Here is a 19,383-nt window from a genome sequence, read left to right as displayed (position 1 = left end):
TTCAAATGTGCCTCTTGGTTTTTTAAAAAGTTATACCTAGTTTTCATTGAGCAGATTCTTTCTCCATTGCATGTGATTCTTTTGATTAGCACTATAGAATACAATGTAAGTAGAAAATTGCTTAAAAACTCAGCAAGAGGTTCCCAATTCATTCCAGTAACATCTGTTAATAGTTATTTGGCACTAGTCTTAAAGTCATTGAGTCAGTCCTTTCATTACCACCAGATCTTCATAGTAGTTGAGAACAACATTTGAGGATTTGGGGAAGAGATTTGGTACCTTTGATCAACCAAAGTCACCTTCTCACTCAAAGCAATGATCAAGATTGCTTGATCAAGTCAGACAAACGTGACTCTCCAAGAATGTCAAAAGCCCATTAACTTCTTTTTCCCCCCTTTTTCTTTTTAAACTTAAGCCTTCTGCAAATACTGTAGTCTGCATGTACAATTTGGAATGATAGCTAGAAAATGCTCTCCCAAGCACTTATTTATTTATGTATACACACATACATATTCTGTTCTTTTAAAAAGGCATTCCAGGACCACCAGGTGCTAAAGGTGATAGAGGCCTTCCTGGATTTGAAGGCATTCCGGGAGTGGCAGTAAGTATATGGGCATTTGGGGCAACTTTTCAGAGAAATATTTTTGTAATAATGAGTGTCATCAGTGCTTCAATGTTCATCATCTCAGGAAATGAATTTCAAATACAAAGTCAAAGAATCTCTTACTTTTTGTATTTAAGGGCATGGCATTTTGTTTCGATGAAGAGGAAAAAGTTTGTGTTTCCCTCTCACAGCACTTATGGATAGGAGTAATAATGTCAATTATGTCAGTAGCCAAGATCTTTAGCCTTCAGGCCCACACAGGTTGCTAGGTCAGGAGCTGCAAATGCATGCCCCTCCCCCATTTAACACACACGTGTACACTCACATACACATGTGGGTATCATTAATTTCCTTGCTTTGCAGCACACTTGAGCAAGGGCACTTGGAGAGGATAGCTGGGCTGCTGGAAGGGCACTATCAGTCCTGAGCAGTTTCTGGTAGGGGAAAAGAAAGCACTGAGGCCTCTTCTCCCACTGGCCAGCTTGCAACCTGCTAATTTCTCTCTGGAGACATTCCACTCCTTCCCAATATTTCTGCTGAAGAATACAGATTCCTGGCAGAAGAGAAGCAGTCTGATTGATCATTGTGAAGGGGGAAGCCAGTAGCACTTCCTTCTGCCTTGATGACAATGGCTTATACTGTGAGTGATTTCATGGACTATTTATATAGTAATAAAACTCTCACTCCTGTAACTTTTGACAGGATGAAATGATGCATCATAGGGCAACAACTTTTGAACCAAGCTACCTCTAAAGGGGTAACTTACCTTATGTGTCCAAAATCTAAGATCCACGATTTGGCAAATTTTATAAAATATTTTATGACAGAAAAATGGTAATAAAACAATTTATGACATAATACAAAACATTTCCTATGCTGATGTTTGACTGTGCTATACAACTCAACATGGAGTATTTTCCAGACAGATACATCTGTAAATGTATCTCAGCTGTTCCAGTGAAGGCATATATTAGAAACTGTACATTGTTGCAAGCACTGCAGGCAAGGAAAAAAACCTGAAAGGATGACCCAAGGGGTGGCAGGTTGTTTAGTATTTATAATAGCCAGGAGTCAAAGCAGCCACAAGTTGTCCACTTATTATTAGATATTTACTATGTCCTTTATTTTCTCGATTGGGGCTTCTGTGTATGGCCTTTAAACCATGCAATTGCTTCCAAAAAGTTAGTTTACTGGATTTCTAAATCAAAGTCTGCCCACTTTTGGGATCAATAAATAATTAATTTCCTCCTGTTAATAAATGAGCAAATATGCCTGTAAGGGTAGAAATTCTTCACTATCATTGTATTGAATTGTTTAAAAATGTACCCATGCTTCAGTTTCTTTTCTTTGGAATGAGGGCTTTCTGGGTGAAGGGTGATAGATGGAGAAGGAGGCACTGTTGAAGCAGGGGTCCTTGTTGCTCTCTGAGCTTGCTTGTTTTCTTGCAAAAGTTTCATTACTGTTAACTAGGTAACATCTTCAGTGCTAGTAAGGAGGGCTGTTTGCTGTCAGTTTATATTCTGATGTCTTGCCTGTCTGTGTGGGTGGGGGCGGACTTAGAGATTCTTTGGGTGGGCTGTTTAGTGACGGCTCTTTGGAAGTTTCTTGATTGGGGTATTGTTTACTTGATTGTCATTCTGAAGGTAACCTTGGAGTTAGTCTGTGTGAACAATTATTAGGCAAGTTAGTATTTTGACTGTATCATCATTTTTATGCATATTTTCCACCTTCAAGCTGTATAAACTTGAATGCTTAGTGGATTTAAGCATATCAGGTGATATGCTTTTGTGTAATGAGGGAGAGTGTAGCCTAAGGAGATCAACACCCTATATCAAGGTGTGCATAATTATTAGGCAGCTTCTTTTCCTCAGGCAAAAATAGGCCAAAAAAGAGATTTAAGTGACTCTGAAAAGTCAAAAATTATAAAAAGTCTTTCAGAGGGATGCAGCACACTTGAAATTGCTAAGATATTGGGGCATGATCATAGAACCATCAAATGTTTTGTTGCAAATAGTCAACAGGATCACAAGAAACATGTTGAGAAACAAAGACGCACATTAACTGCCAAAGATTTGAGAAGAATCAAACATGAAGCTACCAGGAATTTATTATCCTCCAGTGCTGTCATATTCCAGAACTTCAGCCTACCTGGAGTGCCCAGAAGAACAAGGTGTTCACTGCTCAAGAGACATGGCCAAGGTAAGGAAGGCTGAAACCTGACCACCACTGAACAAGACACATAAGTTGAAACAGCAAGACTGGGCCAAGAAATATCTGAAGACAGATTTTCCAAAGGTTTTATGGACTGATGAGATGAGAGTGACTCAATGGACCAGATGGATGGGTCCGTGGCTGGATCAATAACAGGCACAGAGCTCAACTTTGACTCAGAAGCCAGCGTACTGGTATGGTCTGGTATTATTAAAAATGAGCTAGTTGGACCTTTTCAGGTTGAAGATGGACTCCCAAAATTAACTCCCAAATCTACTGCCAGATTTTAGAAGATACTTTCTTCAAGCAGTGGTACAGGAAAAAGTCTGCATCTGAAGAAGACCATGATTTTTATGCAGAAAAATGCTCCACTTCATGCATGAAAGTACTCCACTGCATGGCTAGCCAGTAAAGGCCTTAAAGATGAAAGATTATGAGATGGCCTCCTTCCTCACCTGACCTACACCTATTGAGAACTTGTACGCCCTTCTTAAATGGGAAATTTACAGTGAAGGAAAACAGTACATCTCTCTGAACAGTGTCAGATCAAGAATCTGACAGGCTCCATGAATGGAAGGCTTATAACTGTTACTGAAAAGAAAGGTGGCTAGATTGGTCACTGATTGTGTGTGTGTGTGTGTGTGTGTGTGTGTGTGTGTGTGTGTGAACTGTCAGAAATGTTTATTTGTACATTTTGAGTTGTTTGTTTATTATTCTCACTTTAACAGATGCAAATAAACCAGTGAGATGGGCAAATTTTTGTTTTTCATTTAGTTGCATAATAATTCTGCACACTAAATAGTTGTCCAATAATTGTGCACACATAGATATTCTCCTAAGGAAGCCAAAACCTCACTTTTACTTTCTTAACTATTCATGTTTGAGGCAGGGGTGAAATCTACTTACCTTTCCTACGGGTTCAGAAATGCATATGCTGACCCTCTGCGCATGCACAAATCCTTCTCTGCGTGCCCAGAGGGTAAAAAACAGGTTAAAATGAGGAAGTAATGATGACCAGTTAGGTGGGCAGAGCCTCGAGCAGCCATCACTACCAGTTCTCCGAATCACTGGCTGTCATCACTACCAGATCGGCCGAATTGGTCCGAACAGAAGCATTTCACCCCTGGTTTGAGGTTTATTAACTGTTTGGATTGACCGAGAGCACTGTAGTTGTTCAATAATGAAATTAATCCTCCCAAATACAACTTGCCTAATAATTGTGCCCAGAGTGTATGCTGATCTGAGTGCTGATTACTGGTGGAGATGTGCTGGAGTCTTTTGGACTGGTTGATTGTCTCTTTTGCATAGTCTTTATCCCACTGGTCTGAGGTTCTTTTTTAACTATAAATAAGTTACATTCTAAGGTGTTTAAGAAAGAGGAAGCCTTCAGCAATGCCACCTTTCTAATGTCCTTAGAAAGGTGGCATTGCAGGTGAAAGATGATCCCCAGTCCTGCAGTCTTCTCATGAGGAACATACTTCTGGAGTGCAGGTGGGTGATCTCACAGTCTCTCTTTGTCTGGAGAGGCTCCACTGTCCAGATTTGTCCATCTTGCTGCTAGTCACCACCATGGCACCATCTCTGCTTCTTCATAGATGTCCACCATGAACTTCACTCCAAACCCTCCATTTTAACCAAATTTGAACTATCTGTTCACTTCAAGGGATAATTCAGTGATCACTGCTAATTTACAGGTGCCAAAATTTTAAAAAAGAGCCACTTTTGCAAGTACTTCAATAAACAGCTCGACAGAAGACAATTAATTCTGCTGTAACTAACTGTAATTTCAGGGACCTCCTGGTGTTACTGGTTTGAAAGGACTCCCAGGACCAAAAGGAGAACCTGGAGAGATTTTCTATGACTCCGTTGTAAAAGGTGAAAAAGGAGAATCAGGATTTCCTGGAGAGCCAGGTATTCCTGGCAAAGAAGGAAGGCCAGGAAAGGATGGTGTCCCTGGCATCCCAGGACCTAAAGGAGCATCTGTACGTATCAGTCTGTTTATGTCCATTCTTTTATACAAATTATTTATTTATTTATTTATTTAATCATATTTTTATACCGCCCTATCTCCCGAGGGACTCAGGGCGGTTTACAGCCTAATAAAAACATACATATAAATACAAAATAAAACACCAATTTAAAAACTTATTAAATAAGGCCAAATATTAAAAATTGCAATAAAAATAATAAAACCCCGTTAAAACCAAAGTTAAAATTTAAAAATTCTAGTCCAGTCCTGCGCAAATAAATAGATGTGTCTTAAGCTCGCGGCGAAAGGTTCGAAGGTCAGAAAGTTGATGAAGACCTGGGGGAAGTTCGTTCCAGAGGGTGGGAGCCCCCACAGAAAAGGCCCTCCCCCTGGGTGTCGCCAGTCGGCACTGCCTGGCTGACGGCACCCTAAGGAGTCCTTCCCTGTGAGAGCGCACGGGTCGGTGGGAGGCAATCGGTGGCAGCAGACGGTCCCGTAGATAACCCGGCCCTATGCCATGGAGCGCTTTGAAGATAGTTACCAAAACCTTGAAGCGCACCCGAAAGGCCACAGGTAGCCAGTGCAGTCTGCGCAGGAGAGGTGTCACATGGGAGCCACGAGGGGCTCCCTCTATCACCCGCGCAGCCGCATTCTGGACTAACTGCATGTAGAGAGCATTGCAGTAATCCAGACAAGATGTCACGAGAGCATGAGTGACCGTGCATAGGGCATCCCGGTCTAGAAAGGGGCGCAACTGGTGAACCAGGCGAACCTGGTAAAAAGCTCTCCTGGAGACGGCCGTCAAATGGTCTTCAAAAGACAGCCATCCATCCAGGAGAACACCCAAGTTGCGCACCCTCTCCATTGGGGCCAATGACTCACCCCCAACAGTCAGCCGCGGCTGCAGCTGACTGTACCGGGATGCCGGCATCCACAGCCACTCTGTCTTGGAGGGATTGAGCTTGAGCCTGTTTCTCCCCATCCAGACCCGTATGGCCTCCAGACACCGGGACAGCACTTTGATAGCTTCGTTGGGGTGGCCCAGTGTGGAAAAGTACAGCTGAGTATCATCAGCGTACAGCTGATACCTCACACCGAAACCACTGATGATCTCACCCAGCGGCTTCATATAGATATTGAACAGGAGGGGCGAGAGAATCGACCCCTGTGGCACCCCACAAGTGAGGCGCCTCGGGGTCGACCTCTGCCCTCCCGTCAACACCGTCTGCGACCGATCAGAGAGATAGGAGGAGAACCACCGATAAATGGTGCCTCCCACTCCCAATCCCTCCAACCGGTGCAGCAAGATACCATGGTCGATGGTATCAAAAGCCACTGAGAGGTCTAATAGGACCAAGGCAGAGGAATAACCCCTATCTCTGACCCTCCAGAGATCATCAACCAATGCGACCAAAGCCGTCTCAGTGCTGTATCCGGGCCGAAAGCCGGACTGGAACGGGTCTAGATAGACAGTTTCATCCAGGTACCGGGGTAATTGACATGCCACCACACTCTCTACAACCTTCGCCACAAAGCGAAGGTTGGAGACCGGACGATAATTACCTAATACAGCTGGGTCCAGGGAAGGCTTCTTGAGGAGAGGTCTCACCACCGCCTCTTTCAAGGCGGCCGGGAAGATCCCCTCCAACAAAGAAGCATTCGTAATCCCCTGGAGCCAGCCTCGTGTCACCTCCTGTGTGGCCAGTACCAACCAGGAGGGGCACGGGTCCAGTAAACATGTGGTGGCATTCAACCTCCCCAGCAACCTGTCCATGTCCTCGGGAGCCACAGGGTCAAACTCATCCCAAATAGTCTCAACAAGACAGCTCTCCAACAACCCACCTGGATCCACCCAATTTTGATCCAGACCATCCCGAAGCTGAACGATTTTATCGTATAGATAACCACTAAACTCCTCGGCACGTCCCTGTAACGGGTCATCCCGCTCCCCCTGTTGAAGGAGAGAGCGAGTCACCCGAAACAGGGTGGCCGGGCGGTTATCTGCCGATGCAATGAGGGAGGAGACGTAACAATGTCTCGCTTCCCTCAATGCCACTAGGTAGGTCCTATTATATGACCTAACTAGTGTCCGATCAGCCTCCGAACGACTGAATCTCCAAGAACTCTCTAGGCGTCTTCTCCGGCGTTTCATCTCCCTCAGCCCCTCGGAGAACCAAGGAGCTGGTTGAGACCTACGCCGGGTCAGAGGCCGCAAAGGCACGACACGGTCTAGAGCCCCAGTCGCGGCCAGTTCCCAAGCCGCGACTAGTTCTTCAGCCGTGCCGTGAGCCAGACCCTCAGGAAACGGCCCAAGCTCCATCCGGAACCTCTCCGGGTCCATCAGGCGCCTGGGACGGAACCAATGTATTGGTCCCGTCTCCCTGCGGTATTGAGTGGTGGTCAGAAAGTCCAGGCGAAAGAGAGAGTGATCTGACCATGACAAAGGTTCAGTGACTAAATCCCTCAAGTCCAGATCCTTCAACCACTGTCCAGAGATAAAAATCAAGTCCAGCGTGCCTCCCCCAATGTGAGTAGGGCCATCAACTACTTGGGTCAGGTCCAAGGCCATCATGGAATCCATGAACTCCCGAGCTGCTGTCGATGACATGCCGGTCGATGGCAAGTTAAAGTCCCCCATAACCATAAGTTTGGGGGTCTCAACTGCCACTCCAGCAAGCACCTCCAGGAGCTCAGGCAGGGCTGCTGTCATGCAGCAAGGAGCCAGGTACGTGACAAACAAGCCCATCTGACACCTATGACCCCACCTCACAAAGAGGGATTCACAGCCGGCAATCTGAGGTACAGTGGTCTCCCTCGGCTCTAGACTCTCCTTAATGACAACCGCCACCCCCCCCCACCCCTACCCTGTGCCCTCGGCTGATGGAATGCTCGGAAACCCGGTGGGCACATTTCAACAAGGGGCACGCCCCCTTCTGTGCCCAACCAGGTTTCCGTGACGCCCATAAGGTCTGCGGAACCCCCCTGGATAAAATCATATATTAGGGGGGCCTTGTTAACCACGGACTGTGCATTGCACAACATCAGCCGGAGGCCCATGCTCTGAGGGTCTTGACCATCCGGGGAATGGGAGAAGTCTGAGGGATTGGGGCACGCGATTGCCTTCAAACATCGAGCGCGCGCCCCCAAAAAACGATGCGAGCCCTCACTTCTGCCATATCTGCCCCTCCCACTTACCATACAAATAGGACCACCCTCACCAGGAGAAACACAATCCTCCCCCCTAACCTTCAAACCTGTTAAAAGGACGCCGCGAGCACACGCAGGAACTGCCCCCCCCCCGATGGGCTACCCCCAACACCCATCCTTACCCTTAAAAATTCCCTATCTAAAAAACCCCAAAGGCTCTTCCTCGACGCATGCCACCTCTGTGGGTCCCAAGACCCGTCATTGAGGCCGGCCCTCGGTAACGAAGCGGGCCACTCCTGCGAGGCGGGGGCACCTCGCAGGTGCAAGAGTTCATGTACCGAATATCACATAGATAAGATTAAATTATAGAACATAAAAATGTGTGTGCTTAAATTAACTCATTTTATTTAAAAAAAAATCTCTGAATATTTGCATAATCTTACGAATTATATGGAATTCCTAGTTGTTAAATACAAATCCTTTGGTGATATGAGTAGATTAATTAATGAACTCTAGTAAATGCATAGTCTGATAGAAAAAACATAGGCTGTGGTTAACTGATGCAAAGATGGGCTGCTGTTTTAGAAAATGGAGATTTTTCACTACATGAAGAAAGGGGAATGCCTCTTCTACTATGGCATTTGCTGCCCATGTTATTATAATCACTTTTTCTAAAAGTTATCTATTCAGCATCATCCCAAAGCAACTTAACCTCTGTTTGTAAAAGAAGCTTTTCTCAATCCCTCATTTTCTCTTGAGCCATATCAATTTTGGGTGGGGCAATGAGGGCTGAACAGAGAGAAGGAATTCATTCCGCTGACAGATATTGACACAGCTGGGTTTCAGTAACACACTGAAAACAAACTGCTGCTTGATTAATGAGGAGACATTCCCTTTAATCAATCAAAATACTTGGAATCAATTAGTCTTTGGTTTAATGGTAAAGGTGCTGTTTTAGAAAGCAGATTCTGTGAGCTCCAGCTGTCCCTTAGGCATAAAAGCTGGCTGGATGACTTTGAGCCCAACACTTCTCAGAGAGTTGCTGCTCACAGGAGATAGGAGTCTTCTCTGAGTTATATTTAAAAACTAGGACAAAATAACAACAACAACAACTCAGAACATCGTACATCTTAAGAAGATACTTGGTTGATACCTAGGATGCTGGCAGCAACCTGCATCAACCATTAGTGCCAGTCAATGGTATTTGTGATACATTTTTAAATGTTCAGTTGACTGAGTTTCATAGTTAATGAATAAAAGAGATAATAATAACAATCCTGCAATTATACCTTTAATATTATTAAATAACAATATCTGCTATCCCAGGAAGAACTTGATAGGTGGATAAAAATACCAAATCCAGTCTAAATGGATTTGCAATAATTGTTACAAAGAGGGTTTACAAGTAGTCCTCAAACTTATAAAAGTTCATTTAATGACTTTTCGAAGTTACAATGGCACTGAAAAAGTGACTCATAATGGTTTTCACACTTAACAACCATTACAGCATCCCTATGTTTACATGATTCACATGATTAAATATCAGATACAATTGATTCATATTTATCACAGTTGTAGTTCCTGGGGTCATGTGATCATCTTTTTCAAACTTCTGACAAGGAAAGTCAATGGAAAAGCCAGATTCACTTAACAACAGTGTTGCTAACTTAACAACTGCAGTAATTCGCTGTGGCAAGAAAGGTCATAAAATGGGACAAAAATCACTTAACAAATGTGTCACTTAGCTACAGAAATTTTGGGCTTAATTGTGGTCATAAGTCGAGGACTACTTGTATTAGTGTCATGTCAAAGGTGTTTCCTCTGTTTTCTCCTACTGTCCCAGATCTTTCTTTAACAAGACTGCAACAGGAGATTGGGGTGGAAAGCATTAGTGCATAAATGGGTACATTCATACTACTCAAGATCAAATGCAGGGGTACTTGTAATTTCTGTATTGTTTATTCATGCTTATTACCCCATTTTGTTGATGGTACATCGTGCATATGAATTCTGTACTTTCTTAGAGTATTGAAATTTTATTTGCAATCCAGTGGATTTGCCTAAGAGGGTGCTATCAAACTATTTCAATCCCTTTGAACTACAGTAATATTTGAGGAATATTTCTCTCAGAAATTCTGCTTAAATTGTTGAACCTCATTACTTAATTTTGTTTCCTTTTTTCACCACAATATTGGCTACAGTTACTTGACTATTGTGAAGTCCAGCAACATTTCATTGCCTCTTTGTAACCAACTTTGAGACATCTCTTCAGATGGATACAGAATCATAGGGTTGGGAGGGACCTTGGAGCTCTTTTTGTCCAACTCCCTTCCCAGCGCAGGGATCTATGATGGATCCGTTTGATATTTGTTCTGAATATTGTATTTGTGGAAAGTGCATTGTGAACTCCTTTCCTTACTGCCTCATCATTCCCTATCACATAGCATCTCAGGTCTTATTACTGTGAGCAAAAATAAGGGGGAGGCATATTTCAATTCAATGCTTTTTCAGCATAATTATTAAACCTAATTTGGAACAAATCCATCTCATTGATCATCTGCTTGCCCCTAGTAGCACCAAGTGAATTATTCACTAAGATAAATTTTATGCTGACATAGTGCATACCTTCTCAAGAAGCGTCAATCCCAGGATTACTAAGAGCCTTTTCTTTTCTGAATCAGCCCCAATACCATGTTCTGGGATCAACTATAATGGCTCCTGAACTTTGCTTTGCCTGCAGTTTTATGACAGCAGGTAAAGTACTGAGCAAATCCTTTAAATGACAGAGGTTTTAGAACTGGAGACAAATTGGCTATAAACAACCAGTTTCTATTGTTATGGATCCTGTGTTTGACTTTGTTTATGTGGCCTCTTGACCTCAATTCCTGTGTACCTAACCCTACTAGGCATGACCAGAGACCCTGGGAAAAGGTCTGTTTCAAAGAACTGAGAAAGCCTTTATTAGATTCCCACAGATGACTCTATCCTGTGTACTAACTCCATGTTTCTGGAGGTTGCACAGGAAGAATCTCCCCCATCCCCAAATCTCCACAGCAGACTGGATTTTATCCTGATCCAGACTTAGATCAGGAACTATTCAGCTAGTATAGAATACAGTAATATACAATCAGTTCTTTTTGGGGAGCAGGAAATTCTTCCTATGCCCCACTTACTTTCTTCTTTCCTTAAACCAGGGAACCATTGGATTAAAAGGAGACCAGGGACTCCCAGGAATAAGTGGTTTACCAGGGCCCCCTGGAGACAGAGGTTTCCCTGGTCCTCCAGGAGTTGGGAGTCCTGGACCACAGGGTGACAAAGGAGAAAAGGGACTTTCTGGAATCCCTGGGACCCCTGGACTTCCAGGTAATGCTATAAAAGTAATGTGGGTACATATTTTTATAAAAAGAGTCACAGCACATACCATATTTTGCAGTGGTTAAAATGAATGTTACATTTTGTGTTATCACAGACGTAGCAGCAGAACTGGCAACTATTTATGCAATATAGTGATTGCCATTGTGACTCAAAAAGACAAATTCTTCAAAACCGTCATCAGATTGAAGAGTTATTTTGACAAAACAATTCACAGATTATTTTAGTGTAAGAAAGAAGGAAACTACTGGAAGAAACAAAGGCTAAAATGAAATATTCTAACTCTTGTAACTTGGAAATCTGTTCGTGAAGATGTTTTTAAAAATCATTTATTTATTTTATTTATTTATAAGATAACAGGTAAAAGTATAAACATAATTTGGATACATGAAAAGAGTAAGTAAAAAGGAATATTAGGACAGGGACGATAGGCACGCAGGTGCGCTTACGTATGCCCCTTATAGACCTCTTAGGAATGGGGTTAGGTCAACAGTAGACAATTTAAGCTTACAATGAAGACTGTATTGATGAAACCGTTAAAGCCAATCTCTTTAAAATATTCTTCAGCTCAGTCTTTGTAAATAGCAACAACACACACCCAATATTTCCCAACTGTACTACGGACAATTACAATGATTACGGTGATCTTATACATATTGATTTTACAGAAGACAACATTGAAAAGGCACTACGCAATCTAAAACCATCTTTATCTATTGGACCTGATGGACTATGTGCCTACTTCTTAAAAAAGCTTTCCACTGCAATTGCAGAACCTCTAAGCACAATTTTTGAAAAATCTTTCAGTACCAGCTCCTTGCCCTACCAATGGTCACAAGCCAAGGTCATACTTATCTTCAAAAGGGAGACCCTAGCCTAGTTGAAAATAAACCAATCTCTTTAAGTTGCATCACCTGCAAAGTCATAACCAATCTATTACCCTCCACATAGAGACAAACAACTTACTTTCTATCAAACAATTTGGTTTCAGAAAAAAATTATCCTGTAATCTACAACTACTACATTGCAAAAACATATGGACTACACATCTCGATCAGGGCAAAGCAATAGACGCAGTTTACATAGACTTCTGTAAAGCTTTTATTATGGTGGTACATGACAAATTACTTATAAAACTAAAATCCTATGGCATTTCTGGATTTTACATAAATGGATAGCTGCCTTCTGTCAAACAGACAACAAGTGGTCAAAATAGCAAGCACTCTATCAAATACTGTACATATTAATAGTGGTGTTCCCCAAGGCTGTGTTTTAGGTCCAACACTCTTCATATTTTACATAAATGACCTTTGCGATCATATTAAAAACAGCTGTTCTTTTCGCTGACGATGTTAAACTATTCAACAATACAGACAATGCAACTACCCTTCAAGACTTTGACTATGTGTCAAATTGGTCTAACAAGTGGCAATTCAAATCTCAACCAACAAATGCTCTTCCTTGCACATTGAGAAAAAAAATCAAAACATGAAATACAAATTAGATGGACATGACCTTATAGATGACCCTCACTCTGTCAAAGATCTTGGAGTACTCATTTCTAAAGATCTAAGTGCCAGAGCCCACTATAACAACATTGCCAAAAAGACACTAAGAGTTGTTAACTTAATCTTGTGTAGCTTCTTCCCCGGTAATATTATACTACTAACTAGAGCATACAAAACATTTGCTAGACCAATTCTCGAATACAGCTAATCTGTCTGGAACCCGCACTGCATATTGGACATAAATACAATCAAGAGAATCCAGAGATATTTTACAAGAAGAGTCCGCCACTCCTCTACCCGCTATAAAATACCTTATGCCACCAGACTTCAAATTTTGGGCTTAGACAGTTTAGAACTACACAACTTCAGTCTGACCTAAGCATAGTACATAAAATTATCTACCACAATGTCCTACCTGTCAATGACAACTTCAGCTTCAACCACAACAATACATGAGCAAATAATAGATACAAACTCAAGGTTAACCGCTCCAAACCCGAATGCAGAAAATATGATTTCAGTAACAGAGTGGTTGATATGGTTTCCAAATAGTACCCTTTTATGATATATATGCAAACAAGGTTCACAAATGTTGTTCAGAGCACTGTCCAGCAGCTCTAAGATGCACGGACTTCAACTCAGAATTCCCATACAGCATGCTGGCTGGAGAATTCTGGCAACTGAAATCCACACATCTTAAAGCTGCTGAGGTTGAGAACAATGATCTATAGTAAGATAGAATGATAGCTTGCTGGGTCTTAGAAAACCATATCTGCCCTGTCTCCAGAAGGCCTCATATTTCAGTCTGCTGTGAGGAAATAGACAATGGAAAAGATGCCACTGCTGTTACAATCTATATATTGTACTTTTCTTTTCTAGTATTTGGGCACCTTTTCCATTTTCTACTGCTATATGCACACAATATGGACCTATTGTGTGCTTATAAAATTAGTAACTAAATTAGTAGACCAGCGAAATGCTGTGGACATAGTATACTTAGACTTCAACAAGGCATTTGACAAGGTCAACTACAACCTACTTCTTGGTAAGCTAGAAAAAAGTTGGATATATAGCATCACCATCAGATGGATTTATAACTGTCTGACAAACTGTACTCAATGAGTAGTCCTTAACGGTACTACATTTACATGGAGGGATGAGGGCATAGAAGAGGAATTTATCATATTTGCAGATGATACTAAGCTGGCAGGAATAGCCAACACCCTAGATGATAGGCTCAAGATTTAGATGGATCTTGACAGACTTGAACACTGGGCCCTAACTAATAAAATGAAATTCAATGTAGAGAAAAGTAAAGTCTTACACTTAGGCAAGAAAAACCAAAAGTACACATATAGATTGGGAGAAACCAGGCTTAATTGCAGTAACTGTCAGAGGGATCTTGGAGTCTTAGTAGACAATCAATTAAATATGAGCCAACAGTGTATGGCAGCAGCCAAAAAAGTCAATGCAATGCTAAATTGCATTAGTAGAGGGATTCAATCAAGATCAGCCCAGGTACTAATGCCACTCTATAAAGCCTTAGTAAGACCACAACTAGAATACCAGACCAAATAAAAAACATCTATAAAAAAATGTTGAGACTCTAGAAAATGTACAGAGAAGAGCAATAAATATGATTAGGGGACTGGAGGCTAAAACATGAAGAACAGTTAGAGGAACTGGGCATGACTAGTTTAGTGAAGAGAAGGACCAGGGGAGACATGATAGCAGTGTTCCAATACTTGATGGGCTGCCACAGAGAGGAAGGGGTCAACCTATTTTCCAAAGCACCTGAAGCCCAGAAAAGTAAAAATGGATGGAAACTAATCAAGGAGAGACTCAACCTAGAAATAAGGAGAAATTTTCTGACAGTGAGAACAATCAACCAATGGAATGTGGGAGCTTCATCATTCGAAGCTTTCAAGAAGAGACTGGACTACCATCTGTTAGAAATTGTGTAGGATCTCCTCCTTGGGCAAGGGGTTGGACAAGGTCCCTTCCAACTCTGTTATTCTGTCATTCAGTTACATTGCTATATATAATTTACATTACATTACAAATAATTACAGCAATGCACTTTATTTATATTTCTTTATAGCAGAAATAAACAACTTTTCTAGCTGAGGAGTCATGTATGGTGCTAGATATACAGCTTCTACAAATATAGATATACACAGTAATAGGGATAATTGATCTGGGCAATGATCAGAGAGGTGGTGAACTCTCTTTCACTGGATATATATTTAAATGGGGGCTAGACAGTCTTCTGTCAGGTTTGCCTGAATTTGGATACCTAGAAAAAGCGGGGGTTGGATTTAATGGCCTGAGTGAGCTATTGTAGCTGTAGATTCAGAGAAAGAGGGTTTTAGTTTATCAAATGATTGATTCATAGGCTACTAGCAATATGGATCAGAGCAGTAGCAAGGAGAAAATATGAGGGGAAGAGATGGTAAGGGGAGAGAGAGCATCTTCAATGGAAGCAGCCTAGGGCACATCCCAGATGTGTTTAGTACTCATATCCCTTCATTGTTATGTTACTCTTGATTTTGCTGTTTTCTTAAAGCCTACCAAAAAAACCCTCCACAAAAAAACAGCATTTGAACTGCACTCCAATCTAGATAAAATCCAATGTTTTCATGCCTTCTATTCCTATAGTATAATTAATCCAAGTACTTAGGATTTGTATTTTGGTATAGTTAAAGAATTAAGACTAAACAAATGATACCCAGATAGCAGAACTTTCATTGAATTTCACTGACAGCAAGAAGAAACCCTTACTGTTGTATTGCATATTCCTGTGACAGTGGCAGCCACCTCTTCTCTATTCAAAGAATGAGGGAAATAGTTTTGAAATATTCATGGTGATCCAATATCTTTGTCAGTGTAAAAATTCCAACTAAGATTTCCTTAGCTAAATTGTGGAATTTGTGGAAGTTAATTTTATCTAATATGCAAAAATGTCATTGGGCCAGTGTTTCATCAGTCACTTGTTGATGAGGTAAAAATATATTGGAATATTATCCCTCATGGCTAAGTTGAAAAGTGTAAATGGTGAAAATCTTTGGGCCATATTGGGAAATAAATTGATTTTGACAATGAGACTCATGAATATCTAACTCTTTGGAAAGCTTTGAGAATTGGTGTTAAATTGTTGTATTACAAAGCTTGGGTGAAAGCTGGAATCATAATCACTTTAAATCAACTGGTGTGGTAAGTAATGATTATTTTAAGGTTTTTTTCTTGACTTTAAATTCCCAAGCCACAACTGTGGAGATATATTCAGTTTAAGCATGTTCTAACAGATTAATATGTATACACCTGAATTGAAATAATCTATAACATATCTCTATCAAAAACTCAAGAATATTTTTAAAGATGACATTTCTGGGACATCAGATATGAATTAAAGAATTAGAATTTCCAAGAAAGCCACAGCAATGGCTTCAGGTCAAATTTGAAATTAAGGTTGATTCATCAAAGTAATTCAATTTAGGGAGTACTGGAGTCCTCAAAGAATGTATATGAAAGGATGGATATCAGATTTTTTTAAAAGCTGGAGTTGTAAAACGTTGGAGACATGGTCATGTGATCATTTCATATTTCTCTGGGATAGTAGAATCATAAAATCATAGGGCTAGAAGGGACCTTAGAGGCCTTCCAGTCCAACCTCTTGTCCAAAGCAGGAGTCCTTACACCATACTGGACAAATGGTTGTCCTATCTTCTTTTGAAAACCTTCAATGATGGAACACCCTGTAGGAGGGAACTATCCATTGATGGTTTCCTGTCCCATTAATAATATATTAATGTACTGTATATTAGAAGACTTATGAGAAAATCTATAAATGTTAAATATGTTAATGTTACGTTGAATTATATATCAACGCTTTAGACATTGCGCATTTCTCAAAAATTGCAGTTGTATGCATGGGAGATGGTAAAAAGAATTAAGTTGGGAAATGATATTAAGATATCAAAGAATGGTTATCAAAATACATGATCTATCTGATTTGGAAAAGCTTGTTTTCTATTAGTCAAAGGATGCAGCAATATCTTTTACTGTGAGAATGATTTTGTGATATTATAGTAGTAAATTAATAAAAAACCAGCGACTGCTGATAAGTATAAAATATATTGTAGATTTATTTCTTTAAATCTTTTTTAAAGATTAAAGATGGGTTTCTTACTATATTATGATATTAATAATGGTATTATACTAATTAAATAATGGTATTAATAAAATGGTGTGTCAAGATTGTTTCTCTGTATGTCAGTCTTTACATGCTATCCAGAGAGAAGATCCAATGAGTTGAGTAGGATTTATTTTCCTGTTGCAACTGTTATATAAGTGAAAGTAAATATTAAAAGTTAAATTATACCTTCTGAAAAAGTAGATGATGTATTTGTTAATTTGGTATATCTTTTTATGTATTTACTTACAAGGTCCCAAAGGTGAAGCTGGACGTGTCATTTCTCTGCCTGGTCCCCCAGGGGCCAGAGGTTTACCTGGACCTGGTGGAAATCCAGGCTTCCAAGGTATTTTGTTATGATATGGAGAGTGTTCTTAATTGTTCCATGATTTCTTTTCATCAGAACAACACATGGTTTATTTTATACCTAACTCCACAGGTGACAAGGGAGATCCAGGGATCCCAGGAAGACCTGGTCTGCCAGGTGAAAAAGGTCTGGCAGGGCCTCCAGGAATTGGATTTCCTGGCCCTTCAGGGCCCCCAGGTATTATCTTACTTACACTATAAAGTGAAGGAGACTCTTTGAGGTAAATAGAGGATGGCCAAAATTTCAGAAATCCTTCCTCCTATGCTGGAGATTGGGCGAAAGCAAAAAAATCCAAACATATTTTAAATTATGAATATCAAAGAAATGTGATAGGGTTGGATAAGCTAACAAAAAGTTAAAATATAACTTTTAATACCATATATCAATATTATTTTGATTTAAAAAATAGGATTTCCAAAGCTCCCCAAACCGAAATAAATTAAATCCATTTCCCGTGCTTTCTTTCTGTTCAACATACTAGATTGATCTGCTCCCATTTTATAGGACTAACATTGAGGCTTATATGCTGTACCATCCGGTAGCGCTTTAAAGCACTCTCTGGAAGGTTTACAGTGTTGAAGCATTATTTGCATATTGCCACCAACAATCTGGGTCCTCATTTTTCTGACTTCGGAAGGATGGAAGGGTCAATCTCAAGCCCTGTCAAGACTGAACTTCAGGCTGTGGGCAGAATTGGTCTGCAATTCTTCACTTTAATCACTGTGCCACCAGGACTCCTTATGAGGTTAAATTTTGTTTTGACTTTATACTTTTCTTCTTTAAAATATTTTTAAACAAAGGTCATGAAAGATTGGGAGAGTTGGCTTTGTTGTTCAGTGAGCCCTTTCCTGGTGCCTGGTCTGCCTTGTCCTCATCCTGTCCGGAGTGTAAAGGCAAACTGAACAGATAACTGATATTTTAATTGGCTTTGAAATAGAATTATTCTGGCACATTGTGTAAAATAAGTATCCACTTTGGTTCAATCTCTCAACAACAATCATCACTTGTATTATAGTCTGAGAAGCTGGCTTAGAAGGTTCCACGAGAGTATCTTATTGAGCATATCCAACCCAATGCTAGGATGGGTATTCCAATCCTTCAAATGAAGTGCTTCACAACATGTTGGATCATTTAAAGTAGCCCCATCTTCTTCCAGGCTTCTGCAGCTGCTTTGAAAGCAGCTACTGACTGTTTCTATATACACATTTACCCCAGTGGTGGAATTCAAATTTTTTTACTACCGGTTCTGTAGGTGTGGCTTGGTGGGCATGGCAGGGGAAGGATACTGCAAAATCTCCATTCCCACCCCATTCTGGGGCCAGCCAGAGGTGGTATTTGCCGGTTCTCTGAACTACTCAAAATTTCCGCCACCGGTTCTCCAGAACTGTCAGAACCTGTTGAATTTCACTCCTAGTTTACCCTCAGCCTCTTGGCTTCACATTCCCATATGTTGCAGAACATCCCCTTCTGAAGGACTACCGCAGCCTTAGAAGCTAGCCCACTTCATCCTCTCTTTTGTGGCTGCTGAGAAGTCCTGTTACAGAATGGGAAAGAGCCAGGTTAAGCAGGAGAAAAGAAATCAGTTTTGCCAGGATTCAGAGAGACAGATGCTCATTATTATTGGTGATTAGAGAAAAAATAACTAGCTAAATATAGCTGATAATGCTACCCACTTAATTATATAATAATTATATAATAATTATATAATAATAATAATTGTATAATAATTATATAATATTATTATATTATTATATAATAATTAAGTGGGCAGCATAAATAATTAAATAATAATAAATAATAATAATGATTATAATCATCATTATAATTACAGTGTCACATTCCTTTTTTCCTAGTACATCATTTTTACACTTGTACTCAAGGGGTCATGTTAAGAATACAGATATCAAGGTTTGCAACTTCTTAAATGTAATTGTTCCTTTAAAGACCTTTTATATCTATTTCATCAAGTCAGTTGTGAACATTATTCAAAAAGTAAGCATAACAAAACAGGAA

At 40.5% G+C, this 19,383-nt stretch overlaps 1 protein-coding gene across 3 annotated transcripts in view; it reads left to right on the top strand.

The window, feature by feature from the left end:
• COL4A1 (collagen type IV alpha 1 chain) overlaps positions 1-19,383 on the top strand; it is a 176,621-nt gene that overhangs the window by 109,123 nt on the left and 48,115 nt on the right. For all 3 annotated transcript variants that reach the window (XM_058184421.1, XM_058184420.1, XM_058184422.1), the window contains 5 exons: positions 531-601; positions 4,606-4,797; positions 11,126-11,294; positions 17,257-17,349; positions 17,443-17,547. In XM_058184421.1, the coding sequence (XP_058040404.1) occupies positions 531-601; positions 4,606-4,797; positions 11,126-11,294; positions 17,257-17,349; positions 17,443-17,547 (630 nt within the window). The remainder of the gene's footprint in view (positions 1-530; positions 602-4,605; positions 4,798-11,125; positions 11,295-17,256; positions 17,350-17,442; positions 17,548-19,383) is intronic.

The sequence above is a fragment of the Ahaetulla prasina genome, chromosome 1 (assembly GCF_028640845.1).
Source record: "Ahaetulla prasina isolate Xishuangbanna chromosome 1, ASM2864084v1, whole genome shotgun sequence".
Classification (NCBI taxonomy): domain Eukaryota; kingdom Metazoa; phylum Chordata; class Lepidosauria; order Squamata; family Colubridae; genus Ahaetulla; species Ahaetulla prasina.
This window is presented reverse-complemented; position numbering and strand designations above follow the sequence as displayed.